The sequence below is a fragment of the Pteropus vampyrus genome, unplaced genomic scaffold, assembly GCF_000151845.1.
Source record: "Pteropus vampyrus isolate Shadow unplaced genomic scaffold, Pvam_2.0 Scaffold24, whole genome shotgun sequence".
In the NCBI taxonomy this organism is placed as follows: Eukaryota; Metazoa; Chordata; class Mammalia; order Chiroptera; family Pteropodidae; genus Pteropus; species Pteropus vampyrus.
The window spans coordinates 1,180,523-1,191,584 of NW_011888805.1; the positions used below are offsets into that span (position 1 = coordinate 1,180,523).

Sequence of the window (11,062 nt, forward strand, 5' to 3'; positions counted from 1 at the left end):
AATCTGCCAGAGAATTGAGACACCACGTATGCTTTAAGAGAAAGAAGACAGAGGTGAAGTCATTAAGGGAGAATGACCAGAAAATGTGAAATTCCAAAAAAAAAAAAGAAAAGAAAAGAAAAAAAAAAGGAAATGTGAAATTCTAGAAAGCTATTTAAAAAAACCCAATTTAAAACTGTTATGTTTAATTGGTGGACAATTGGAGACTTTAAACATCTACTTTAATGAATTTTGTGGGGTTTTCCCCCCCCAATTTTTTTTATAATGAGTGTATTATTGCAATTTGTATAATAAAAATTATTTTATATTGTACTATGCTTTATAATATTACACTTTTATATTAAATTACCCAAATATATGAACTAATTTGTGAATGAAGATTTTTTGGGGGGTGGGGGGGTGGTGTTGAGGAACCTCCTGAGAGTAAAATGCAAGGTCGGTGGCTAGTCTGGGGGGATTTGGAGATCTGCCATTGACCTCCTTGTTTCAAATGCCCTCTCTGACACAAGCTATTTGACTTTCAACAATTTCTATTTTTACGATTATTACCATTATCAATATTTAGTATTCCTATTATAAATAACAATAATATTTATTATAAATATTCACTGAGCTCCGGCATGTACCCAGGAACTCTGCAGAGTGCTTTACAAACATGATCTTATTTAACCTTTACAACTGGAAGAGGCCATTGTCATTCCCATCCGGCGGGTGAACATCCAGGCTGGTGGGCGACGCAGCCAGATCTTTCCCACCTAGTTATAAGACCTCCCTTTGGGAGCATTCGTTTCTGCCTCTGCCCAACCGAAATCATAAGATTACTCATATCCATTTGATAGGGTTATTAAAAAAAACTAAATAAGGTAGATGTAGATGCCTCATAAACTCCAACATACTTTTAAAATGTCATTATTGTGATCATTATCAGCGCTGTTATTTTTACAACCTCCTCATACTTTACTCTTCCTTTTAGTTATTGGCAGTACTCGAGGTAGTGAGGCGGATAAAATACCCTGCGTTTTACACATGTTAAGTTATACTGGTGATCAATGATGCAGAAGAGCTTAATTGATAATTATCATGATATCATCGGTATTTAAAAGATTCATCAAAAATATTAAACAGTAAATTTTTCCTTAACATTCTCTTTTAGAAAGAAAGTTTTAATCTTCACGAGTCAAATGACACTCTGATGAAGAATTCGGAGAGAATACCAAAACAAGTTTCGAAAGATGAAAGCATCAAAAGACTAGAAGCGAAACCCTCATCCCAAGGAGGAAGGGCATGCACATCACACGCGAAATTACTCTTTGAAATCACAGCTGGAAATCTGTCTTCCTCTTGGCATCTTTGTTAGGAAGCCACGTCTCTGCTGTCGCACACGCTTAAAAAATAACATACACTCTCGACAAACACATCCAGATGTTCACGAATATTCATGACGTGCTTCCAATCTGGTTTGGACTTGCCCTTGATTTATTTTTGATTAAGTTCCATCAGCTTCTGCTGGGGCCCCATGAGATGGATGGCACTGATGTGGCACAAATTTCAATAACTGGAGAAAGTCTCTCCAACTATCCCTTATAAACAAATGATTTATACACAAGCCTGGGAATAACCAGAAACAGAGAAACTGGTTTACGCCTGAACCTGAACTCTAACACAACTGATACAGTTGATAAATTACGCCTCCATTTCTAACACACAGGTTGACATGTTGGGGAAGGGGGGGAGCTAGAATCTGATGTTCTACAGTGAGTAATACAGTGAAACGTTAAAGGAAAGGTAATGGCTATGTCAAGGGGTCTGAGATATATTTTCCAATCACCAAGTTATGCCAAATGGTGGAAAAGCCAGAAGAAGTATAAGTGAACTAATACATTAAACAAATTAGCTCAACATTTTGCCATTTTGCTTTCTTCTATTTAAAATAAAGTCCTGGAAACTTCCAAACTGAACAAAAAGGCAGCTCCAAATCTAAAAGTATTGCTGAAACGGGGGTAATGATCTTCTAATGACAGGTGGCCAGAGAAAGCTCCGATCAATAGACTTGGTGTTCTGGGCCCAATTCTTTCTGTCCTTAGTTGTTTCAGTGCACAGGGACTGTGGTGAGAGACTCGTCTAAAACATGGAGCTATATGGGTCAGGAGGCCAATGTCAGGTATGTGTGTGCATACACCAGCAAAGGCTTACAGCCCTGCCTCCAGGTGACTTCCCATCAGGACCCTGCATGTATCTGCCTAATCCCATTCCAGATGTCTAACCCTCACATCCCCCAAGCCGGGACTTAGAGGCAGGTGAACCGCTTTGGCCTGGGCCACCCTGTCTTCACCAAGGGTCTTAAGTTTGGACCTTTGACATTATCATCAAATGACATTATAGAGATGGCCGCAGAAACCCACTCTTAGGGCCTGAAAACAAGCAAATATTCATCACACTCTTTACATTTTGTCTCATGTCAAGACCATAATGGCTTCTAGCGTGCTATGAATTAACTTTAATTAGCTTGTTATTAGTACAAATGAATTGCACTGTAAAGTAAGTTTGTAATTGGGTTTAGTAATGGTTAAATGTAAATATTTAGGTGGCACTATAGTTTGGTAATGGTATTTTAACATGCCAGGACTCCAAAAAGGTGCCTGTCCTGAGCCTTGCTCAACTGTGAGGTCCCAATAACAGAGACAGATGTTCCAGTCCCCTCCAAAGCCCTGGCCACACCCAGACTCTGACACCAAAGAGGCCTCTTTTACTTTGATTCCTTGGCTTTTCTCCCTATTTACCATCCATTTGATTAACACTTAGGAATTCTCTCTGTGGTATGTAAATGAAAACTACTACAAAGCTCAGACTTTTTTCCCTTTCTGGCAAGCATTTGTATTCCAAGCAAGATGCTATTTCGGTTTTTAATCCCCAGGCACATCGTGTTTTAAAACTCTTTTATTTGCAAACAAATAAAAAACAGTCATTTCTAAATGCTTAGGAGCAACAACAGAAAAAGAAGCTGATCCATATTTGAAAAATATGCTGCAGACCTCTCAACTTGGAGGCTATTATATCACACATAAAACGTCTAATCTCTCTGTTTCCATCATTATACAAACAGTCTACAAAGGTCTCTAAGGTTAAGAGGATGGAAGCACACCTAAATTGTGAGTATAATAAAAACCTTCATAATTATGAGAGGTATGAAATGCCAAGATAAAATCTGGCAGCCAAGAGATCTATTTATGTCCATGTTAACGTAATGCAATGTACAAAAAATGCTGACTAAATTGGGACTAGGCATCTGACTACAAACGGGACTTTGTCTGAAAGGAACCAGAGCAGAGAACTGTATTACCATCTGGCTGAGACATAATGCCTCACTGTATTTTGACATCAAGTGTGTGAATCCCACAGCAGAATGTAGTTCAGACTCACCATCTAATGCCCACTGTTTCTGATTGCAATCTGCAAATCAACAGAAGCCCGAAGCTAGCAAATAATGTCAGTTCAGAAAAAATGAAACAAAATGAAAATAAATGCCCTTCAGAGCAACAACTGGGCTTTGGCAATTGAATGTTTAAATGAAGGACACTTTGCAACATGGATCACATTCTTATCCTGTGGATAATAAGAATTCAAGGAGTACATTTGCCTCCTGAGTGGCTATGCTTCGGAGCACCTGTAACCTATGGACTGAGGTCCCACTTTCCTTATTTTCTTGAATATTTAGGGAGCTCAAAGGTACAAGCAACGTTTCCCACATGCTTTACTGTCTCTAGCAAATAACAAAACAGCATTCAATAAAACCAAACCAAACAAAAAAACCCCAGCGACAGGACTATGTCTGCATGCATGTCTGTGAAGCCACAAGTTGACCTAGCAGGTCAACTATGGTGAAATGGCAATTATGTTTGTTCTGTGTTGTGAATAGTAATGAATAAGAACAACATCTTTTTTTTTTTTTTAATCATTAATAATCCAAGGACTTGTGAAAACAGCATGTAACTTTTTTCGGCACTTTGTTTATATCTTACCTCTTAATGGGCCATAAAGGCCATGTTTTCTCTCTTAATTTTTTACCTTTTCACAAACCGTGCCCTCTGCCTTAAATTATTCTGCACTGTCCACACTCCGCCCCACCCCAGGTTAATATTCCATGTTTTTTACAATTGGGCCTGGGTATTTATTACCTCCTTCAGGAAGCCTTCTTTGATTTTCCTAAACTGGGTCAGGGGCTCTCTTCTGCATTCCTGCACAGCATTTTAATATTATTTATCTGTCTAATGCCCCTACTAAAATATGACCTCTTTGTGGATGGGGAATACATCTCTATCTGTATTTTTGGAAGGGCAAAGTCTCGGACACAAGCTCGATGCTCATTAAATATTTTAAAATAATTATACACGTACATGAATTCAACAAATACTTATTGAATACCTATTATGTGCCATGCATGCATTTGCTCTCTATGCTGGAAAACAGACCTGACAAAAATCCCTACCGTCAAACCAGGATTTACTGAAAAGAGATGTGAAGCGACTTTGAGGGGTGATGGTTATGTTCTCTATGACGCTGGGAGTGTAAATGATGTGGATATGGCCACTGGACACGACTGTGTAGCTAAGATTTGTGCAATTTCATACGTAATTTAACTTCACAAAAGAATAAGTTTCTAAAAGTAATAATACTAAAGAGGGTATGAGGAGTAAAGGGGAAATGAGAATGGCAGAATGCTGGTAACTGTTGAAGTTGGGTAAGAAGCACAGGAAGTTCACTATATGATGCTGTTGATATACGTTTGAAATTTCCCAAAATAAAAACTAAAAGAAAATCGCCGCACTCATGTGAAAAATAATAATGATGTACAAAAAACAGATACTCTTCTGTGTTACCACAGGAGTTTCTGAACTAGGAATAGAAGGGGAGGAAAAGAAATGGACAGGTATAGGTGAATTACGATGACATACCGGGTACTTTATAGTAGTTTCATTTAATCCTCATAATAACTTCATGAGATATTTTTACTTTCATTTATAGGTGGGGAAACTGAGGCTTCGAGAGGTTATACAATTTGCCAGCTATATAAAAGAGCAAGGATTTGAACTCAAGCCTGTCTCTTTCCGCCTGTGCTTCCCCACTGCAGCAAGCCCAGAGGCTGGCATCCCAGCTTGGGTCTGGGGCCTGAGTGGTAAAGTCTGAAGAAGTCCCCCAGATCACCACTAGTCACTACTGACACCACTCCTACTGCTTCTTAGTTCAGGATTATATCTGGAAAGATTAAATTATGAAAACTACAAGGAACAATAATTATACCCCAGAATTGTTCCTACGCCATCGGCAATGACTCTGGTCTCACATTTCTCTGTGATGATATTCAATATTTTCATTTACTTTTCCGGTCCTTAAAGATCTGGGTGGGTCTCCACCTGGGCTCCTGTTTCCCGTGCCCACACAGATGAGAACGATTTGGCATGGAGTCCAAGCCGGGCTTTGACTGACGAGGTTGACAGGGTTCTGTCGTTAAGTAGGGATTCTCTATCCGGGCTTCTCCGCACCAACAACCGCACAAACTTGTTTCTGTCGGCACCCAAGTGGACTCAACCTCAAGTGTGCTGAGGAAGCTGATATGACCAGTAATAAGAGGCCACCTTGCATGTGTCCTTTTCCTGGCCATGATGTCACTTTGACAGATGTCAGACTTAGCATCAGCAGAGATGGGCCCATTATGGACTTGAAAAGCTGCTGTCATTTCCAAATGAGGCTTCTCCCAGCCAAAAACACACACGGTGCTCAGGTGTGTGCCAAATGCGTGGAGACAGTGACTTCCCCGCTGTCCACAAGCACTAACGATCTAACCCCCAGCAGAGGTCAAGGCCACAGTCCAAACATACTGTTCCTTTAGGGCCTATTTGGTGCTAAATAAAGACTCTCACCATAGTTATCAATTTAAATCATAATCCCTGTTCACATTGATGACTTTTCATCCATCTGTCCTCTCTGGTGCCTTCATCTCAACTAACTGGCCGCCAAAACACTTTATCAAGTAAGTGCTTTATTCCAGTTAGGAGCCGGGTGATTAGGTGCTGGAAAACTCACTTGACATCCGGTCCAGGAAGTTAATTACTAGCATAATTATCAAAACCTTTTATTTTTCAGGGTTAAGTCAAGCATCTCTGTGGGCAGGGTGTCTTTTTGGTTTGTTTATTCTCCCGTTGACATATAATTAGCTCGTAAGGGCAATGCATTTCTGGACTTTTTAAAGGCAAAACACAAATATCTAAATAGCTGTTCTGTCTATAGAATGTTCCCTCAATCCCCAAAATCCACCCATTGGATTTAAAAATGAAACAAATTCTTAAAATCAATTTAACCCATCACCCCAAACCCTCCGTACTCAAGGCTGTCTCTAAATGACTTTTTCTACAGCAGATACAAACTTGATGCTATTTTTTTCCCTATAAAATGTTTTAGGCTCCTAAAACATTACTATCTTCTTTCAGTGCTTTGATGTATTATTCCTCCTCTAAGACATCTCGCATTCAGCTTTGACTTGGCTGCTTACTAGCAGGGAAGAAGTTTGTCCAAAGACAGAACTCAAAGTCTAGAAATACAGGTAAAATCTGATGCAGTAAAAGGGAATATTATGGTCTGAAGGTTACAGCTTTTCAAGAAAATGAGTTCCTGTCAGGACTCAATCTATGATGAGTTCATGACTTTGAGAGGGAACTTCCTGTAGGTCGCCGGTGATGCATGCATGGCCTGAATGATGACCTTAAAACGTGTCTAACACAGACATCCAGAGTCCTGGGCCATGTGAATGACATATGAAACACATGCCACCTACCCTATTTTTTACCAGTTAGAGACCTCCCCTTTACTGGGGCAACTAGAATCTCATAGAAAGAGAACTTAAATATGTCGATTGGGGATCTTATTTTTCTTGCTAACTACAGTTTAAAGAATGAACAGAGTTTCCAGCCTGGCTCGAATGAGCTCCCATCAATTTTACCCATCACCACATTCTAGCACCTTTGATGAGAACTAATTAAGCTCATGTGGTGTTTGTTCTCCCCAGACTGCCTTTTGCGGCTCTGGAACAGAGCACACCAAATTAGGCCCATCTGTCTCAATGGGAAGAAGTTACTTATCCCTCTGCCAGGCAAGCTTCCTTTCCTACCTAGAAGCTGCTTTCTGAGGTTCCCAAACACCGTGGGATGATTATGGTAACTCCAAATTTTAACCGGCTTGAGTTTTGGGACGAGCAGTCAAGTGTTGCTATCTATCAAAGACCATCTACTAGTTCACAGCAGTCATTTCCTTCCACGGTGAAATGTCCAAGGAAGGCACAAAGTATGCTACCAGACTATCATTCAAGGTCAAAATTGCAGCAGTCAAGAATTCAGTGCAATATTTAAGTTGTTCTGCTGCAATCTTGCCAAAAGGAAAGCTTTTCATTAACTAGGGCCCAACAGGGAGCCTCGTTAATTTTAAAGGGGCAGAGGAGTCTCCTGCTACATAAGGTTAAGAGAATGAAATAACCCCACCACTCACTCACACAAGCCAGGAGACAATGTTACAGGAAAGAAGCCTTGAAATGAAGCCTGGGCCATGGTGTCAGGCTCCCACCTATCCCCAACTGATGCTTCTCAGCTTCAACTGACTCTATTACACTAATTCTTACCCCTGCCAACTGCTAAATCAGTGAGCAAAACAGAAAAAAAAAATCAATAATTATTTCACAGTCATGAATTAAAGTGCCTAAGAAGGCCAGCGTCTAGCTTAGGTGAAAGTGAGTCACGTCCACTTACAGAATATATCGCAGTGGTGTCTAAACCACTTGTTGGGTACCTTACGTAATAGGTCCTTTATAACACAAAAGAAACTACTAATAAAAGAATTATCTGTTCCTAGTCTTTTTTTTTTTTTTTCATTTCTACCCTAGGTAGAATTATGGAAATTTTTTTTGGAAAAAATTATTTAATTTCATCAGCAGTTGTTAAACGTTTTTGCCCCAAAGATCCACATTTCAAAGATCTATTTTAAAATAGACCCACATAGTCCCCCAACACATAAAAGATAGTCAAAAAAAAAGGTGGTCAGATGAGGAGGCATGGAAGTTTAGCCTTTTCCTCTGTCTCCTGCTCCCTAAGTGGTCTTGAGGTCACCACAGTGAAACAAAACAATCTGAAACGCACTGAGCCACAATGAATTCAAGTATAATATAAGTAGTAAATTTCAATTAATAAATGCAGACGTTTCAGTAAGATACTTTATAATAAATGTACGATATGAGAATACTGCCAGCACACATACAGCAGAACCTAAGCTGTTTATTTACTATTTATCACACGCAAGTTCAAACGCTCCTCTAAACACTCACATAAAGATCTTTACCAAACAGCCAAATGGATTTCAATACACCTGAGTGAGAGAAGAGAATATAGCCATGAAAAACGGTGATTACTAAGAGGTCTTAATGATATGGAAAGACTATAATAAATTCTTAAGTAAAAAAAAAAAAAAAAGCAAGAATTATATTGCTGATGTAAAAATGCCCAGAAAACACTGAACAGAGCTACTAAAACACTGACGTGGTTATTTCTAAGTGGGAGATTAGGGCTGTTTCTTGCTTCTTTAAATCTTATTTTATTTCTCAAAAAAAAAAAAAAAATGAAGAAAAGAAAGAAGGAAGAGAGGGAAGGAGAGAAGAACTAGCCTAGCTATCCTTTGGGCTTAAAATAAAAATGTAGTATTGTATACACTGGCCAACAGTAAAAACATCATTTTCTCTTAAAAAAAAAAAAAAAAAAAAAACCCAGACTTTTAATGAATACAAAAATCTGATCATACTGCCCAAGCCTATACTAATTCAAATGTCTGATAGCTGCAAAACTGGGTTATTCCTTTAGGGATGTGAATTTTTTTACCCCAAACTCGTGCAGCGGTCTGCTGACGGATACTCTGCGCACAACCAGGTCCATCAGAAGGCGCGAGCCGGGGCGCTGGACCCGGAGCCCGGACAGGGACAGGCGGCTGAGCAGCAGCGAACCCCAGGGCCCCCACTCACCACGTCCAGGTCCTGGGAAACCCGCCGCTTCCGCAGCTCCTCCATCCTCTCGCACACGTCGGAGAAGCAGGTGTTGTAATAGTCCGCATACTGCTGCGCCAGGTCATCGATGTTGCCCAGCGAACCGTCCTGGGGTGAGGAGGGTGGAAAGGAACAAAGGTGGTCAGTTCACCTGCGAAAGCCCCGTGTCCCTTGGTCTCCGTCTCCACAGCACTCATTGCAATAACAGCCGATTTTTATTAAGTGGCGAACATGTGCCGGGCTGAGCTTCCCGTGCGACATCTCCTACTCCTCCGGACGGTGCTTGGACCCAGGACCCGTTGCCTCAGAGTATAGACAGACAAAGAGTAGCTCCAAGAAGTTGAGCAACGGCCCCAGGAAGGTAAGGCCACCAAGCAAGCGGAGAGGCCTCTGGCCAGTTTTAACTTACACCTCTGCCTGCTTAGCGGGGCTCAGAAGCCCAAGGAAGTGCCTCCAGCAAGGGAGCTGTGTCAGTACAAGGTTCCCTGAAGCCGAATCAGCAGGTGGCTGCATCGGACCTCCTGGGAAGCTTCTGACAAATCCAGATGGCAGGTCGCCAGTCCCAGAAATTCTGACTGGAACCCGAGAATTCAGGAACCAACGGGGAATGCTGTATCTACAACACACCTGAACCAGACCTTCCTCCCCTGAGACCCTCAGGAACATGGAGTCATTCCAAGTACAGATGCAAGAGGACGTGTTACAAATTCACCTAAATAAATCAGAAATAAAGTCTGTCTCTACCGTGGAAAGTGCCCGGAAGCTGCTCTGGAGCCCTCACACCTAAGGTCGTACTCAGCTCGATGCCACTTCTGGGCGAGTGACATTAGGCATGTTTCCTAACCTCCAACAACACTGGAATAGTGACAGTACCTATTACTCCTCACAGGGAGGAGTAATGAAGTAACATGAAACCCTTAGAACTCGGCCCCTCGTACTCCACCTGGCACACTTACTAAGTGCTCAGAATTTATTTAGTTAATAATATTCACTACAAGATAATGTTTCACACTGTAGTCTTCCTTTAAGGGAGCTGATTCTTAAATACGTATCTGATGAACACATGTATATAGGATGACGGAAATGCAGTGTACATTTGGAAGTCATTTCTTCAAGTCACTCATTCATTCATTCATTCAAAAAATCATCTCCCCTGCCTGCTCCTTTTCATTTCACTGCATGTCCTTTCTTTGGTATGAATAAATGGCCCTCTTACCAAAACAACCAAGAAAAACGCAACTTTTAGGCAATCGGAAAGGTACACACACATTTTCTATTTTACAGACCGCTGGCCATTCTCCTCACATAATTAATGTTAGCACATAACACACAGCAACAGGTGTCAAGTACTGAAAAGCACACTTCGATGCAATTGAGGTTTGGGAGGTAAAGAGTTCTCCCAAAGCCTTTCTGCTAAAGACCGCAAGGCCCTGTCCAGGAGGCTTGGGTCCGGGCAAGCATCATCTCTACCTCACTTCTGCATTCACCGATTTCACAGAAGAATTAAGAGAGCAGAGAAACAGAAATTTAAAGGAATGACTTTTTAGAAGGGATTCTTCCTTCTCCACCAGTTAAATGTCCTATGTCTGCAGTAATTGCCTCAAAGTCCTCAGAATAGATGAGGGGTGACTTCCAAGGCCAGTAAGATGTTTGAACATTTGAACAGGTCCGAGCAAAAGTCACTCCCTGTCTGTTTGAGGCCACAGGCTGGAGGGATGGTGTAGAGGGGGTAGGAACCTACTCTGCTCTTCGAAATGTTTATAGTCAAGTTCCTGGTTAGGAAATAACATCAGTCGAGATAGAAATCTGCTGCTGAGCTCTGAGGAAACGCAGAGGCAGTCAGCCCACCAGTCTTCGCTTTACTGTTTTCAGTAAAGGAAACTGCCTGAAAACAGAATTACTCTTTGGAAAGAGGGAGCCAGGCCAGAATGTCTTAAGGTGAGGTTCTTGAAATATGGATACATCGTGATAAATCAGCGATGATCCTAA

At 41.1% G+C, this 11,062-nt stretch overlaps 1 protein-coding gene across 1 annotated transcript in view; it reads right to left on the minus strand.

The window, feature by feature from the left end:
• The window catches only part of SASH1 (SAM and SH3 domain containing 1), a 166,133-nt gene that overhangs the window by 116,795 nt on the left and 38,276 nt on the right, over nucleotides 1-11,062 (minus strand). Inside the window, exon 2 of the mRNA XM_023528327.1 lies at nucleotides 9,053-9,181. Within this exon, the coding sequence (XP_023384095.1) occupies nucleotides 9,053-9,181 (129 nt within the window). The remainder of the gene's footprint in view (nucleotides 1-9,052; nucleotides 9,182-11,062) is intronic.